This window comes from Protomyctophum parallelum, assembly GCF_964188405.1.
Source record: "Protomyctophum parallelum genome assembly, chromosome: 13".
In the NCBI taxonomy this organism is placed as follows: domain Eukaryota; kingdom Metazoa; phylum Chordata; class Actinopteri; order Myctophiformes; family Myctophidae; genus Protomyctophum; species Protomyctophum parallelum.
The window spans coordinates 2,742,819-2,761,014 of record NC_139708.1 but is presented as its reverse complement, the minus strand read 5'-3'; the positions used below and the strand labels follow the sequence as shown (position 1 = coordinate 2,761,014).

The 18,196-nt window shown below is 46.6% G+C and overlaps 1 protein-coding gene across 2 annotated transcripts in view; it reads right to left on the bottom strand.

Moving 5' to 3' along the window:
* dock6 (dedicator of cytokinesis 6) overlaps nucleotides 1-17,299 on the bottom strand; it is a 116,992-nt gene extending 99,693 nt beyond the window's left edge. For both annotated transcript variants that reach the window (XM_083779469.1, XM_083779470.1), the window contains exons 1-6: nucleotides 17,166-17,299; nucleotides 12,315-12,402; nucleotides 9,078-9,253; nucleotides 7,825-7,893; nucleotides 6,785-6,914; nucleotides 2,805-3,017 (exon numbers count right to left, since the gene is read on the bottom strand). In XM_083779469.1, coding sequence (XP_083635595.1) covers nucleotides 2,805-3,017; nucleotides 6,785-6,914; nucleotides 7,825-7,893; nucleotides 9,078-9,253; nucleotides 12,315-12,402; nucleotides 17,166-17,215 — 726 coding nt within the window. In that variant the 5' untranslated portion in view covers nucleotides 17,216-17,299. The remainder of the gene's footprint in view (nucleotides 1-2,804; nucleotides 3,018-6,784; nucleotides 6,915-7,824; nucleotides 7,894-9,077; nucleotides 9,254-12,314; nucleotides 12,403-17,165) is intronic.
* Between the last annotated feature and the right edge of the window lie 897 nt (nucleotides 17,300-18,196).

The following is an 18,196-nucleotide window of genomic DNA, read 5'->3' as shown; positions in this document are numbered from 1 at the left end:
GGTGGGGGGTGTGGCCCCAAAGAGGTCCCTGGGCATTGGATGGTTGGATGGTTGGGGGGTGTGGCCCCAAAGAGGTCCCTGGGCATTGGATGGTTGGAAGGTGGGGGGTGTGGCCCCAAAGAGGTCCCTGGGCATTGGATGGTTGGAAGGTGGGGGGTGTGGCCCCAAAGAGGTCCCAGGGCATTGGATGGTTGGAAGGTGGGGGGTGTGGCCCCAAAGAGGTCCCTGGGCATTGGATGGTTGGATGGTTGGGGGGTGTGGCCCCAAAGAGGTCCCAGGGCATTGGATGGTTGAAGGTGGGGGGTGTGGCCCCAAAGAGGTCCCTGCAGGGCATTGGATGGTTGAAGGTGGGGGGTGTGGCCCCAAAGAGGTCCCTGCAGGGCATTGGATGGTTGAAGGTGGGGGGTGTGGCCCCAAAGAGGTCCCTGGGCATTGGATGGTTGAAGGTGGGGGGTGTGGCCCCAAAGAGGTCCCTGGGCATTGGATGGTTGAAGGTGGGGGGTGTGGCCCCAAAGAGGTCCCTGCAGGGCATTGGATGGTTGAAGGTGGGGGGTGTGGCCCCAAAGAGGTCCCTGCAGGGCATTGGATGGTTGAAGGTGGGGGGTGTGGCCCCAAAGAGGTCCCTGGGCATTGGATGGTTGAAGGTGGGGGGTGTGGCCCCAAAGAGGTCCCTGCAGGGCATTGGATGGTTGAAGGTGGGGGGTGTGGCCCCAAAGAGGTCCCTGCAGGGCATTGGATGGTTGAAGGTGGGGGGTGTGGCCCCAAAGAGGTCCCTGCAGGGCATTGGATGGTTGAAGGTGGGGGGTGTGGCCCCAAAGAGGTCCCTGGGCATTGGATTGTTGAAGGTGGGGGGTGTGGCCCCAAAGAGGTCCCTGGGCATTGGATGGTTGAAGGTGGGGGGTGTGGCCCCAAAGAGGTCCCTGCAGGGCATTGGATGGTTGAAGGTGGGGGGTGTGGCCCCAAAGAGGTCCCTGCAGGGCATTGGATGGTTGAAGGTGGGGGGTGTGGCCCCAAAGAGGTCCCTGCAGGGCATTGGATGGTTGGGGGGTGTGGCCCCAAAGAGGTCCCTGGGCATTGGATGGTTGAAGGTGGGGGGTGTGGCCCCAAAGAGGTCCCTGCAGGGCATTGGATGGTTGAAGGTGGGGGGTGGGGCCCCAAAGAGGTCCCTGCAGGGCATTGGATGGTTGGGGGGTGTGGCCCCAAAGAGGTCCCTGCAGGGCATTGGATGGTTGGGGGGTGTGGCCCCAAAGAGGTCCCTGCAGGGCATTGGATGGTTGGGGGGTGTGGCCCCAAAGAGGTCCCTGCAGGGCATTGGATGGTTGGGGGGTGTGGCCCCAAAGAGGTCCCTGCAGGGCATTGGATGGTTGGGGGGTGTGGCCCCAAAGAGGTCCCTGCAGGGCATTGGATGGTTGGGGGGTGTGGCCCCAAAGAGGTCCCTGCAGGGCATTGGATGGTTGGGGGGTGTGGCCCCAAAGAGGTCCCTGCAGGGCATTGGATGGTTGAAGGTGGGGGGTGTGGCCCCAAAGAGGTCCCTGGGCATTGGATGGTTGAAGGTGGGGGGTGTGGCCCCAAAGAGGTCCCTGCAGGGCATTGGATGGTTGAAGGTGGGGGGTGTGGCCCCAAAGAGGTCCCTGCAGGGCATTGGATGGTTGAAGGTGGGGGGTGTGGCCCCAAAGAGGTCCCTGCAGGGCATTGGATGGTTGAAGGTGGGGGGTGTGGCCCCAAAGAGGTCCCTGGGCATTGGATTGTTGAAGGTGGGGGGTGTGGCCCCAAAGAGGTCCCTGGGCATTGGATGGTTGAAGGTGGGGGGTGTGGCCCCAAAGAGGTCCCTGCAGGGCATTGGATGGTTGAAGGTGGGGGGTGTGGCCCCAAAGAGGTCCCTGCAGGGCATTGGATGGTTGAAGGTGGGGGGTGTGGCCCCAAAGAGGTCCCTGCAGGGCATTGGATGGTTGGGGGGTGTGGCCCCAAAGAGGTCCCTGGGCATTGGATGGTTGAAGGTGGGGGGTGTGGCCCCAAAGAGGTCCCTGCAGGGCATTGGATGGTTGAAGGTGGGGGGTGGGGCCCCAAAGAGGTCCCTGCAGGGCATTGGATGGTTGGGGGGTGTGGCCCCAAAGAGGTCCCTGCAGGGCATTGGATGGTTGGGGGGTGTGGCCCCAAAGAGGTCCCTGCAGGGCATTGGATGGTTGGGGGGTGTGGCCCCAAAGAGGTCCCTGCAGGGCATTGGATGGTTGGGGGGTGTGGCCCCAAAGAGGTCCCTGCAGGGCATTGGATGGTTGGGGGGTGTGGCCCCAAAGAGGTCCCTGCAGGGCATTGGATGGTTGGGGGGTGTGGCCCCAAAGAGGTCCCTGCAGGGCATTGGATGGTTGGGGGGTGTGGCCCCAAAGAGGTCCCTGCAGGGCATTGGATGGTTGGGGGGTGTGGCCCCAAAGAGGTCCCTGCAGGGCATTGGATGGTTGGAAGGTGGGGGGTGTGGCCCCAAAGAGGTCCCTGCAGGGCATTGGATGGTTGGAAGGTGGGGGGTGTGGCCCCAAAGAGGTCCCTGCAGGGCATTGGATGGTTGAAGGTGGGGGGTGTGGCCCCAAAGAGGTCCCTGCAGGGCATTGGATGGTTGGAAGGTGGGGGGTGTGGCCCCAAAGAGGTCCCTGCAGGGCATTGGATGGTTGCCAACCCGTATTGACATGGTCTTTATGGGAACAGTGAGCGTGATCTGAACAAACAGCAAACCGCACGGCAGGCCGGATCACCCATCCGCAGACGTGTGATATCATATACGACACCCACGTTTTGCAGAGCCGTGCACGAACCTCGTCGGGCGGCGGGTAGAGGCCCAGCAGGTCGGGATGGCGCCCCAGCAGGCGGGCCTCTGCGTTGCGGCGGTCCATGTCCTCGGCCGCCGCGCGCTCCAGGACGGACGGCAGGAGGGCGTCCGGGGACGAGTTCTTCAGGTCAAAGATACTGGAGGCCCAGCTGCCCCGCGGGGTGTCATCAAGGGAGACGGAGCGCCGCTTTGCATCATCCTAGAGACAGACAGACAGACAGGCACACACACACACACACACACACACACACACACACACACACACACACACACACACACACACACACACACACACACACACACACACACACACACACACACACACACACACACACACACACACACACACACACACACACACACACACACACACACACACACACACACACAGGAGTGGGCTGAGCTCATAGTATACTGTATCTTCCAGGCAGCGCTGTAATTTGTAAGCGTAATGATGACTCAGACTAATACAGCATAAGATGTTTTCATAGATGATGGGGAAAGATACTGCAGATCCCATTAGTCTCAGTCAGTCACGAGCTGTACTGTCCGAGAGAACAGAGTCTGTGGTCTGTTATTCAGACATTCCCCCATAGGATCAGCTTGGCAACCACAGACAGGTCTGTTATTCAGACATTCCCCCATAGGATCAGCTTGGCAACCACAGACAGGTCTGTTATTCATTGCACATTCCCCCATAGGATCAGCTTGGCAACCACAGACAGGTCCCTGTCTGTCCCCCTCGAACGAGCTGTACTGTCCGAGAGAACAGAGTCTGTGGTCTGCTATTCAGACATTCCCCCATAGGATCAGCTTGGCAACCACAGCCAGGTCTGTTATTCAGACATTCCCCCATAGGATCAGCTTGGCAACCACAGACAGGTCTGTTATTCAGACATTCCCCCATAGGATCAGCTTGGCAACCACAGACAGGTCTGTTATTCAGACATTCCCCCATAGGATCAGCTTGGCAACCACAGACAGGTCTGTTATTCATTGCACATTCCCCCATAGGATCAGCTTGGCAACCACAGACAGGTCCCTGTCTGTCCCCCTCGAACGAGCTGTACTGTCCGAGAGAACAGAGTCTGTGGTCTGTTATTCAGACATTCCCCCATAGGATCAGCTTGGCAACCACAGACAGGTCTGTTATTCAGACATTCCCCCATAGGATCAGCTTGGCAACCACAGACAGGTCTGTTATTCATTGCACATTCCCCCATAGGATCAGCTTGGCAACCACAGACAGGTCTGTTATTCATTGCACATTCCCCCATAGGATCAGCTTGGCAACCACAGACAGGGCATTCCACCGAGAGGGTCTTCCCCATGCTGCTAGAGAGGGAACTAGTCTGGGACAGACAGTGTCAATTTGACAGATTTCTCTCCCTCGGAGACTGGTCTAAAATACAATTATTTGACAAAAAGTGCTAAATCAATTCTAATCAATTTGAAAACTGTAGACTTGATTCAGCTTTTTGAAAACTGATACAAAGTCAAATAATGGCCTATGAATGGGTCTGCCTCTACGTAAAAGCCATACATGACTGTCTGACTTTGGCTCCTAAAATCACTGCAAATGCTGCCCACAGGATCCCACATTTGTTTAACAAACCGTTTTGTTTTTTGCTTTGTCTGTTGTCTTTAACCTTGCACTGTACAGCACTTTGGAACTGCTTGTCGGGACGTACTCTAGTTCAGTGAACCTTTTAATCCATTTTGGGTGGGAACCTCTTTTGGTGTTTTAAAGGACCACTTCACCACTTTTCAACCTATATTCATATAATAGGTCCTCACTAATAATCATGAAAAGAATGGCGCAATTCTTTTCTACTCAGTCTGTGTCTCATAGGAGGCCTGTGGGCAGTTCAGAAACCGTCTTCCAGTGACATCATCGATGGGGAATACAAGCTAATAGAAACTACAGGCTTTCTAGTCCTGAAAAGTTGCAATGCGAAAATGGAAGCCATCGTTCTCACGATAATGAAAATCTTCCTGCCTAATGATGATGTCACTGGAAGACGGTTTCTAAACTGCCCACAGCCCTCCTATGAGACACTAGACTAGAAAAGTAGTAGAAAAGAATCGTGCCATTTTATCATGATTATTAGTGAGGACCTATTATATGAAGATAGGTTGAAAAGTGGTGAAGTGGTCCTTTAAACATTGTTATAATTTAGCTATTGAAATGTTTTTCAAAAATAGCAGACCTACAAGCTCGTAGCGCGCCACTCGGTGGCGCGCTACGAGCTTGTAGATCTGCTATTTTTGAAAAGAATCGTGAAAATGTGGAGCAAATCCTGACAGAAAACTGTCAGGATTTAGAAGACATTTTAGAAATGTCGACGTCAGGCCCAAATGGGTTAAATGTCTCGCACTCGAGCACAGCTTGTGGCAGGCTTCCACGTCCCTTGCCCTTGCTGATCCTGTCTATGGTAACTTGGCGTAAAGCATGTAATAGCGATTCATCTTCTGTAGCCAGTCCACCCCCACCCACAGACACATAATGTGTGTTTCAAGGGGTTCCACATAGCAGAGCTAATGGCCGTGTAGCTCAGCAGAGACTGAAACCTAAAACCGGAGCTGAGCAAACAAGAGCTTACCCTGCAAGGCTGGTGGATTCAGGCCTCCAGCAACACAATCAAATGTCAAGTTTGATGAATAACTATGTATCCCATTTCCATACCGTCTGCCTGTGGATACGTAGTGGTGTACTCGTGGTAACCACACATAGTGTATTGCAGTGCTTCTCAACATGCGGTTCAGGGACTGCAGGGGCTACCCAGATACATTTGGCAGTTCAAAGATAGCAGATGTACAAGCTCACAGCACGTCAATTCGTGCTGCGCTGTGAGTTTGTACTTCTGCTATTTTCGAATATTTAAAATATAAATTCCAATTGTGTGAAGTTCAAGTGAAGCCCGACACACACCGTCTGCGACCGCCGCGCGTACCGCCGCGGCACAGTATTGCCGCGCGCCATAGCCTCACGGCAACACCAACAGGACGCGGCGCGCTACCACGCGGCTGGGGAGTTTTGTTGACTATATATTCCATTGCCACGCCCACGGATAGCCGGGTGGAGGCCGCGCGGCAACGCCTGGAAAATAGAACAGCGGTGCATCGGCGCGGCAGGCGAGGCGTGACCGCGCGCCAGCGCGCGTCGGACGCAGCCGGTGTGAGATAGGTTCATTGAAAATAATGGAGGCGGCTGTGTCCGCCGCGCGGCGGACACAGCCGGTGTGTGGTGGGCTTGAGTTGCCTTTGGAAGACACCCACGTCATAGTCAAGGGTCCATAGACTTGGCTGCGACACACACTACGTGTGGGGCACGTACCAGTAAGACGCCCTGAGGGCCTGCATCCGTCTGGGTGAGCGCTGGCGCTTTGGCATGGGGGGGGGGTCAGATCAACATATGGAATTAATTCTGTACTGGCCATAATGGAGCATTTCTTGAGTGTACAGGATTTGATGAGGACAGATCAACATATGGAATCATTGGTATGTCAGAACAAGTCAGCTCCCTAAATGGAGATCTGAGATCTGGCAGTGTCTTGTGTACAGGGTTTGATGAGATCTGGCCATATATGGAGCGTGTCTTGAGTGTACAGGGTTTGATGAGGTCCCAGGTAGGGCCTTAACATAACTTCCAGGTACGATGATGTCACGCGCATACCCTCTATAGAAAAATTGCAGAACTACAAGCCCATAGCGCGCCACCGAGTGGCGCGCTACGAGGTTGTAGGTCTGCTATTTTTGAAATATCGTGAAACATTTTCAGACGGGGGTCTGTGGCCAAATACATATCAATTTGGGGGTCCTTAACATGAAAATGTTTGAGAACCACTGGTATGTGAATCATCCCATGAGAGATAGGATCCAACAGGAAGCACGCACATCTCCAGAAATTCTACAGGTGCTGAACAAAAATATAATGAAATGTATCATCCCATCCCTCCCGGCTACCTGATCGTCGTGGCGTTCAGCAGCAGGAGCACTCTCGTCCAGTTCAAAGGTCTGTTTGACCAGCCCTCGCTGTCTCTCCCGCTGGCGCTCAGAGTTGTGGGGTGTGTACGTGGCGCTGTAGCGGTGGTACCTAGCGGAAAACAGGAAGGAGCATTCTACCACAGGTCGTTTCGAGGAAGCAATCTGATTGGTTGAAACAGCCTCCTAGCCGTGGGTTAAACCAGCACCGTTCACCACCTAATCAAAACAAATAATTCAGCTGCTCTGTTCTCCCAGAGCGCTATAGCAAACTCGGTGGCTAGGCTAGCTAGTTTCTTGGGACATTTGTGGTCGTAGTGACTACATCTGTCATTTAAAAAAAATATTCTTTCAGCGATTTTCTGTGGTAGAATTGCAATATTACACTCAAGGGTGTGGGTTAACGTGATTATTGCCGGTTAAGTGATGCTTGCGGAACTCGACTTCGTCTCGTTCCTGACCGCATCTCTGTCGTGGCAATAATCACGTTAACCCACACCCTCTCGTGTAATATTGCTTAATTATGCCACAGGGATACGATATTACTTTATTATCAGCTCACACTGAAATTTGACTTGCGAGTGCGAGCGACCCAACAGCCATGTATGCAACACATAGTATATAATACACACATTTGACATATCACAGAAACGGAACAAAATAAATTACATACATACAGTAAAAAACATGAAGAGCAATGTCCACTGCTCGGCCTACCCCTGGCCAGACTTTAGATTAAGCCTCAAAGTCGACTGATGAACAAAGGACTTCTTCAGTCTAACCGTATTTGGAACGCAGTGTCCTTCCTGAAGGCAACAAGTTAGCAACCTATATTCACCCACACAAAACATGGCTAGTGTTTGAAGTGATACATGCATACCAGCAGGTGGTACTACAGTACAGATGAACACTCATAATAACAGAAGTGATCCTGTTACTGTCAATCATTTCACACTGGAAATGGGCCAAGTGGTGTGTTATCCTCATTAAACAATAACTGACACATGTGGGTCATTACTTACTTTCTTTGAATGATGAGCCAGTCATCTGTGTAGACCGCCAAGGCATCTCTCACTCTGGGGTCTAGAGTGCTAACACAGAAGAAAAAGACACATTAATTATTAAGCAAAGCGGTGCGTTTAATATTTATGTCTATATGATGTTACAGACGTGGAAATGGCTTCCTCGTATGTGGCGTGATGCGTGTCCTCCATTCTGTGGTTTTGTGAGAGCGCGTTGCAGACGGTGTGCATTGACTAAAGCAAAATCGTCAGAAAAATTGTGTACTAATATGATTTGTGAAAATCATATTAGTACACACATTGTGCCGTTTCCTAAAAAACACAATATGTAAAATTAGGATGTTTTAGTAATATCATTCCTGCTGTTCTACATACTGCTGCCAACCAGGTGAAGAAATCACAGATTGAGGCTTTTTAACCTTGCTTTAAACTGCTATTATGAATTATCTCAGACCATTAGGGATTTATGGAAGATGCTTCTGAACACATTGCTAGTTTGACCACTTTAAATGATCTAATCTTAAAATAATAACCAAATAATAACACATTGAGAGCTTATCTACTGTACAAGCTCTCTCTCTACAAGCTCAGTGAGCCTGCGACGCATTGAGAGCTTGAGAGGCTATTTTCGCTGCACTACCTGCTTCCATAGATGTCATGCTAGCTTCTATGGAATCCAAATGGAAATCAGTGGTGGCGAGTGGAGACTGAGAACTGAGACCCCTTTTCCACCGGTTGGTTCCCAATGGGAACCGGTTCAGTTCTTTTTGGTTTTTAGTCCATGAGCCAGAGCTCCATAATTGGTGGGCAAACTATACCCTATATTAAATTGTTTATAGGATCAATACAAGTAAATTAATACATGATAACCCTTCCACAGTAGTAGCTTTTTCATATTTTTGAGTATTGCATATTTTTCCTACATAATGCCTCAGTTGCCTATTTAAAAATGTAAAATTTGTAATACAATAAATCATTGTCTTCGTGTAAGTACTCAATTGGTGAAGTTTAATGGTGATAACAATCTAATATAGGTATGGTTTTGCCCACTCAATTCATAATTAATGTTTCAATTTTGGAGCTCTGGCTCATGGACTAAGAACCAAAAAGAACTGAAACGGTTCCCACTGGGAACCAACCGGTGGAAAAGAACTGAACCGGTTCCCACTGGGAACCAACCGGTGGAAAAGAACTGAACCGGTTCCCACTGGGAACCAACCGGTGGAAAAGGGGTCTCTGAGTGTGAGACTCACTCCTCCTCGGGCAGCGGCGGCTCCAGTGTAGTACACTCTTTCTCCTGCTGGAGGAGCTCCAGGTCATCCTGGGGGAACTCCATCAGCTGCCTCAGGGGGCCGGGCTCCGGCCCAGGAGCGTGACTGCTCACATACTCCTCGAAGTCCACGGGCTCCACCACCTCCGTCAGGGGCACCTGCCAGTCAACGATAATAACAAGACCACGTTACTAGACATCATAGAAAGGTCCCTACACACTGACTGGACGCGTTTTCAGATTTTTTTGCTGCGTTTCTCCATCGGTTTTCCGAAAAAGGCGTCCAGTCTGCAACCACCTTAAGGGTCCTAAAAACATGTGTTAAAAAGAATACACCTCAAACATGTCGTACAAAGAGAAGTATAGATTTTTTTTGCCTGAAATAGTCAGGATGTGCTTGAATCTTAATAATACATTCTAGAAAACTGTGTTCATTCGTTTGTCGTTTACTTCAAGAGTTATGGCGTTTTCTGCTAGCTCCATTGTGTGGTTCATTTTGGGGATAGCGGCAAGAAAGGATTAAAAATAAGTTTACCCGGAGCAACAAGAAGACATCATAACCAGACATCATAAGGGTCCTGACCTAAAATAGGTTACGAAAACATGTCACTCGGACGCTGTGGGAGCCTCTCCCTTTCCCAACTATAATGCTATTAACGCACCAGTGGCTTTATGTGACATTAATTCACCCAGTTCATCTGATCTACACGAGACTGAGCAGGCTTAGACTTATAGCGGGAGCAGCAGAGAGAGACGACGCTCTCGTCTGTCAGGGACAGATTATTTTAATCTGATTAATGTGAGCGTCTTGGAACGACGTCGTTTAGCTGAGTGTCCATGTGAGCAGTTTGCTGAATGTCTGCTGATGACGCGCAGACCAATGTCAAATCTGTGTACGCACAGTACAATTTACTATTTACAATTTAGGCATTTAGCAGACGCTCTTAATCCAGAGTGATTTACATTAAAGGAGAATTCCATACTAAAAGGCTTTCTTACCTTTCTTTGTAGTTGTTACGTCCCCACCAAAGAGGTCCAGGTGTTATTTTGTGCAAAAGCTCCTTATTGGCTATTTCCCCTACCATAAGCCCTAAAAGAATTGCATTGAATTGAATGGGAATTGAATGGGGCTATGGGGTGTTGTGCTAATTCGCTTATTTCCATCGCTCAAAATTATAATTTCTTTGTATATATCCTCTCTTCATAATGTAAATAATATCCCAAGCGGCACACTTTACTACTTCTTTCGATGGAAATAAGCGAACTAGCATAACACCCCATAGCCCCATTCAATTCCCATTCAATTCAATGCAATTCATTGAGGGCTTGAAAATAGCCAACAAGGAGTTTTGGACAAAAAAACACCTGGACCTCTTTGGTGGGGACGTAACAACTACAAAGAAAGGTAAGAAAGATAAGAAAGCATTCTAGCATGGAATTATCCTTTAAGCAAGAAAAAAAAGCATTTATCATAAAACATGCGTAAGCTAAGAAAGTAACAGTGGAATATCTATATTATGAGACTATACATATAAACTATATATATATATACTACTATGCTATACATATGTACTATGGCGTGCTATGACTATATACAATGCAATTATAGTGCTGTCTACATAACATAAGTTTGTATCAGATGCTATCTAAGTCTACAGAAATGCTATCTAAGGGGGGTAGGGTAAGTGCTATGGGCCATGATGGAGTCTGAAAAGTCAAATAAATCTCTGTTGATTAAAGTCCAGGCACCTCACATAATACTTCCCCTTTCACTCTGCCCAGTTCTACCTAGGTGCCCCATCTCATGACATTGTGACAATATCAATTTCACACCAACTCCATCTTAGAGAGAGAATGCTCCTGTGTCTCCATGTTATATTGGCTGAGCCACGGTCAGATTATTTATGAATCTGATAATCTGTCATGACGATAAAGCCTATTCTCTAGTTTTTAGACAATGTTGTAATTGGATTAGAAAACAGCAACACAATTATTTTACAAATGTTGCTTAATGTTGTTGAGCCAACAACAGCCTGCTGCTTCATGCAAATGGAGACTATCTGGACCATGAATTGCTGCTGGGCGTCGGTACCTCAAATGATTAGTCTGTGTTTTGCAGCCTGCCTTCAACCTGTCAGTCTAATTTATAACAGTGTCGTTACACAGCACTGCTCCCTCCACATGCTCACATATCACTGCTGAGCACTGCTCCCTCCACATGCTCACATATCACTGCTGAGCACTGCTCCCTCCACATGCTCACATATCACTGCTGAGTTCATATAAACTGCTCCCTCCACATGCTCACATATCACTGCTGAGTTCATATGAACTGCTCCCTCCACATGCTCACATATCACTGCTGAGTTCATATAAAGCTGCAATCTGCACATTATTTTAGTGCAAGAAATATCATTTTAATTAATCTGTATTGTATTGACATAGCATGTTTATGATGTTAATACAATATACAGTATTATATAACTAGAAGATCTGCAGTGGTTGGAGGTGGTCCCCAAGGATGGGACGATATGAAAATTGCAATAATACGATAACTGTGTCAAAGATAATGGTGATTATTAATATTAATTAATATTATCACGATAATAAAAATATGCTTAAAACTTAAAATGGCACTTTTGTGCACTTGACCACCCAGCTTCCCTATTCTGGGTGGGAAAATTTGCCAGAAATAAGCGATCTACATACAAGCTCACAATGTGTATTTTTGGCGAATTGATTTGTGTTTAGAGTGAAATAGGAGTGTAGCAAATGTGATTTTTACAGTTCCGTTTTATCAAGTATAGAGTGGTACTGAATTTGCAGCTCAACAATTCCTCCTAGGCCCTGGATTTATCACCATATTATCGTCTCATCCCTAGTCTCCCTAGTACTCTTCCACCCATTGATTAATTTAGAGACCCTGGTATCGGATAGGACAACCGCTGATTGACAGGTAGTACGGCATGAAGCTCATAAGAACAATAAAATAATATCTCCCCAGACACACCAGAGTACCCTCTTGAAAATGAGCCGTAGATATTCGGTTACCCATGTGGGTATCTGTAATTCTTCTTCCTTTGGGTCCATGTTTACACCCTCAAGAGTTAAGTTATCACTGAGGTATCATTGCTAATGGCTACACAGTCAAGAAGTAAATTAACAATGAGGATTTGTAACTATGTTTAAACTCTGAGTTAAATTAATTAACATGACTTACAGACTGGTGTCCTCCACCTCGTTTCTTCGTCAGCTGAGGGGACCCATATTCCCGGGACACTTGCTTCCGGACCTCCGCAGCAACCGTCCTATGGGACATTAAGAGATTAAGATACTTTATTATGCAATCAAAAGGAAAGGACATGATTGAATGCTGAGTTTAAGTGGATACCATCTCCTCCTATGTGATGCTCAAGGTTTTGAGGTCAAATTAAACCCATTTCACTGCACACGTTCTAGGCAATAACACAGCATGTATTCTCCTCTAAAACCAGGATCCAAAAAATAAAATCACTGCCAATACCATTGTTGGCTTAAGTGCAGCATTATTATGATGCACAAGTACTCCCTCCCTTCCAGCACATTCATCAGCAGTAGTGCCTATTACAACTAAGTCCACATTCATCAGCAGTAGTGCCTATTACAACTAAGTCCAACATCTAAAAAATGGATTGCTTTGCACAGCAGCACATATACGGCCGTTAACTCCAGATGCTGAGCTTGCACCCCCTCGCTTCAGAGCTATGATGTCTTATGAAATGTGGGATGGCTTGGTTTCAGATTTCATCTTCCGAATCCTCTTAGCCAGGCTTCAACAGCAGTGGTGCTGAAGTCATTGTGAATGAGTCAAGTCGTGTAGGACTTTAATGAGTCCGGCTCCTAATCGCTCCAATTCCACTTAACAGATTCCTATAGGAGGTTCTAAATGGACCCTTACAGGTCTGTAACTCTGAGAGTGTACAAATGGAAATCAAATGGACCCTCACGGATCCATTTGGTTCCATTTGTACACTTTCAGAGTTATATGGTGGTCGTGGTCCTTGAAATAAAAACAAATATATGAGAACCGCTGGTATTGTAATTGTATAGCAGATGTGTCGTGAGTCGTGACGTCCACATACCAGCTCCAGAAACGGTTCTAAATGTGATGGAACCGATTTCGGTTCCTTGACATTGGATACGGTTTGTACGGTTCAGGATCCCAACCGTATCTCTCCGAGGTGGCGGGTCGGCTGTAGTGACTAGTGAGAGCCAGAACTCTTTCCATGGCCTTTATGGACCAGTGGCCGCTTAGAGGGGGACAAAGCAAAACAAACCCCCCAACCCTCTCACAGAGACAGCTTGCAGCTGCTCCTCTAGAAAACACTAAATGGCTGACCCTCACGCATGCACATAATACAGCTGCTCCTCTAGAAAACACTAAATGGCTGACCCTCACGCATGCACATAATACAGCTGTTCCCATGTCATCATCATCCTATAGAAAAGACCCATACATACACCATGGTTGAAAAGACCCTACTGCCTACTGATTCCATACATACACCATGGTTGAAAAGACCCTACTGCCTGCTGATTCCATACATACACATACAGTACAGTGAGTACACCATGGTTGAAAAGACCCTACTGCCTACTGATTCCATACATACACCATGGTTGAAAAGACCCTACTGCCTACTGATTCCATACATACACCATGGTTAAAAAGACCCTACTGCCTGCTGATTCCATACATACCATGGTTGAAAAGACCCTACTGCCTACTGATTCCATACATACACCATGGTTGAAAAGACCCTACTGCCTGCTGATTCCATACATACACCATGGTTGAAAAGACCCTACTGCCTACTGATTCCATATACAATACAATCGGATATCATACATCTAATCTCAGACTCTAATACAGAGTTTAGCTATTTAGCCCTGCTAGAGGGGCACTCCCAATTATGTGACGTACTGCCTGCCATTACTACTTGGTCCCAAGCAACACAATGATCTAAAGAAATCGCACCTGGCCCAGGCCGTAGCGTAACGGTCTGGGCACCGGACTGGTAATCCAGTCGCAGTGTGCCGCAGGTTCGACTCCCGGACCCGACACGGCCTTTACTGCATGTCATCCCCCCATCTCTCTCCCGTTTCCTGTCAGCCTACTGTCTGTCCCTTCAAAAAATCAATAAAAGGCATAAGCCGCAAAAAAATATATATAATAAATTTTAAAAAAATCGCACCTGTGTGAACTGAGCGGTGCAACTATACGTACTTATTAGCCCTCCTCCCTGGCATCTGTCTGTGTGTGTGTGTGTGTGTGTGTGTGTGTGTGTGTGTGTGTGTGTGTGTGTGTGTGTGTGTGTGTGTGTGTGTGTGTGTGTGTGTGTGTGTGTACGTGCGTGACAGTGCCTCCCAGCAGTATTGGTGAGGTGTTGCAGCTGTCCGTGCTCAATTTACAATTTAGGCATTTAGCAGACACTCTTAAACCAGAGCGATTTACATTAAGCAAGAACAAAAAACATGGCAATACATCATATACATGAAAAAGTAGTTATCATGAATCATACGTAAGCTAAGAACGTAACAGTGGAATATCTATATAATGAAACTATGCATATACTGTATACTACTAGTACTGCTATGTCTACATAACATGCTATCTAAGTCTACATAAATGCTATCTAGTGCTCAGACATACAGACATACACAGAGACAGACAGACAGACATACTGTACATACGTACACACATAGCTGCGTAATGGAGCGGTTAGGCACCGCTCAAAAACTACTGGCTGAGTTGCTATGGAATTTGCTGTGCCTCTTGCTGCTCCCAAGAGGATTGAACCCTACTGATATTGTTGACAGACACTATGACATCTCCTCTAGCACCATACTTTGGCCAAATGTTCCACGTCTTGCATACAATACAAGTTATTTCTAAATCTAATGGTTGGATTGCAGGATGACCCCACAACTGATGTTGGTGTCCCCAATTCCTTTCCTTTAGTTTAGTGCCTCCTTTACATTGAATATATCCCTGTCCCCAAAATTCTGCCTCTAATGATTATTTTTTTACGTGCACTATTATAGTGAGAGCGTGAGGCTCCAACAATGACGATGTCAGACGATTTAATTTAAACCACTGGTATGCAAGGAGCAACACAACCTCTACGGGCCGGCATTTTAGACTTTTGGTTACCTTCCCGATGAGGACATAAGTTGATTTGATTCACATTTATATTAGAGGCTTTTTACAGGCCTTTAAAGTGACAGTGTAGACAGACAGGAAACAGGGAGAGAGTGGTACGCGGCTAACCATTGGACAATCAAGTGCCCCGATATTGAAGTTTTTTAAACTATGAGCTCACATTATCTTCTCACCTATCTTCCAATTTCAAAACAAAGGCAACTGGCATTTCTGTAGCTCCATACACCTCCCATTAAAACAGGAAGAATTAGCGCTTTCGACTCCAAGGGCAATAGCTGAACACCCCTACACACCCTTTCCTGCATCCTGGACTGGACAATGGACTGTGTCGTCCATTGAGGACTGGACAGGGTCAGGGAGGTATGAGGGAATGTGGCATGATGAGACTGCATAAGAAGTAGCAAAATAGATGTTGAACTTGTCAAGGCCGACCGTTCAGCTAAGCTGGGCATCAAGTTAGTTTGAATAGTAGTGAATACCTATGGCATATAGCCAGGACATGACTGCTGAACTGGTAGCAAGGATGGATTGTCCGTCAGAGGCTCTGACCATCCATCCACTCAGAGCACAACTGTACTGTATTCCATCACGGACACCAGCACGAAATTGTGTAAACTTGCATGAAACTGTTATATGGCTTTATGGCTTATGATGAAGATGAAGCCTAGCCGACTGTTGTTTACATAGCCTATTTATTACAGTCACTAGAAACGTGACCCTCCTCACACTGACTGGAATAATGAACAGTCACTTACATGATAGTGACAAAAACACGTGTTAACTGTTCTGAGTTCTGACCAAATTCTGAAAAGCAGATTCTTACTGAAAAATGGTACGAGATGTAACCTTACATCATCATTAATTTAATGTGTTAAGTAATAAGTAGTTTGTGTCAAGCTGAGCATCATCTCCCACAGCTGTCGATAGATACTGACAAATATCAACACATTTCTGGCACATTGTAAGTGACATGAAAACATTCAACGTGTTTCATTGTTTCTTGCTTTGTATAATTTTAAAATGTGTCTTCAATTTGAGTATGTGCACTTCTATGTCTGACGGAGTCTCGTGTTTGTCTATGTACAAAAAAACTCAAAATAAATTATAAAAAAGAACATTCAATGTTTCCACGTCACTTAAACTGGCAATGTGCCAGGAAATGTGCCAGTCAAGGGGGCATCATTCATTGAGCTTCCTAATAGAAGCATGGTTGTACATTTTGTTTTTACAACCTGAAATCTGATCATCAGAAATTCAGAATGGAACAACCTGCTTGCTTTACACTTTACAGGCTTCATCTCTATCAATATTGCAGTGGCATTTCTAGACATCATCAACATCATCACCACCACCACTCTGGTCAGACGTTGGCCCACACACACAAACACACACACACACACACACACACACACACACACACACACACACACACACACACACACAAGCAGGGAGTACAGCATCGTATTGTTCGTGTGATTTAATCGGTGCAAGAATGTTGGGACCCATTGCCACTTGTTATGGTGTTTAGGACACAAGATTAGATTAGACCGAGCAATCGGCAGTTTGACACATTGGGAATTAGCCTCATGTTTTCACAATGGACGATACCATGGCAATAGTTGGATTTAAAAAAGCAAGATATTCAGGGATGACGGCCATTCTAAAAGCAATTTAACCTTTTCTAATTTATTTCGATTGTTACCCTACAGGGTTTCCAGGCTAATACATTAACAATAAAGGAGGAAAAAAACGAAATACTAGCACAGGCTACCCGGTTCCGTCAGTCCACTCCAGCGCGTCACGCAAAAAACTATCGGCGCCTTAAAAAAACATATATACACCACTTATATTATACAAAATATGTCTCACCGGTTAATTTTGTGCGCAAACGCTCTCCTTTCGCTCGCTGTAGATGTCATTTTGTGTCTCCATGTAAAGGCGTATTCTCTTCGAACTCCAGTCCACAATTTCAAAAGTGTAAACTCCTCCAGTAGTCAGTCCTGGCTGTGGTTGTGGTGTGTTCATTGGCTGTGTTGCCAGATTGTGTGAGAGAAATAAGCAACCAGGTCTATGAAAACAAGCCCAAAAGAAGCCTGACTGGGCCATTTTCAAACACTCATGGAAAGAATTGTGACAAAATGTGGAATATTATTTGAAACATTTTAACAAGGTGGGGGGTCCCTGGCACAAAACAATTCTAGGTGTAGGGTCCGTATAGTTGTGAACTTGTGACAAATACATTAAAGGTATATTCAGTGATTTCACTTAATTCAAATATCACTTATTTTTTTGTTTTGTTGTGATAATCCTCCCTACTATAGAGTGTGCTGGCCATATAAGGAGTTCCTCCCTGTCCCCAGTTAACCCCTGGGGGTCAAAAAACCTTAGGTTTCGTTTTTTACTCTCTATCCTGATTGGACGAAAGGCTGGGTCCCACAGCTAAAAACGAAACCTAAGGTTTTTTTAGTGAAATCACTGAATATACCTTTAATCTGGAGGTCCTTGACATGAATGTGTGAGAATCACAAACGACATTAGGAAGTAGGAACAACATTAGGAAACAAGCCCAAATAAGCAACTACACTTTAGGAATAAGCCCAGAAAAACACAACCCACAACTACCACTTCTCTCTTGCCTACTAGTTCTGGGTCTGGGACCCATGATGACCCATCTCTTCCCAACCCATTTTGACAGTCTAAACTGGCTCCGGGTAGAAGACAGAGTTAAGCAATTGAAAATAGGTTTGACATTCAAAATTGTAAATGCAGCCTCATATCAGTACCTGCATACCTGACTAACTACCTCAAAAAGGTGAGTGACACCCACAGCCATGCACAATAATAGAGCGAGCGGAAACAATAATCCGGTACCACGCACTTTCAAAACAAATATGGGTCAA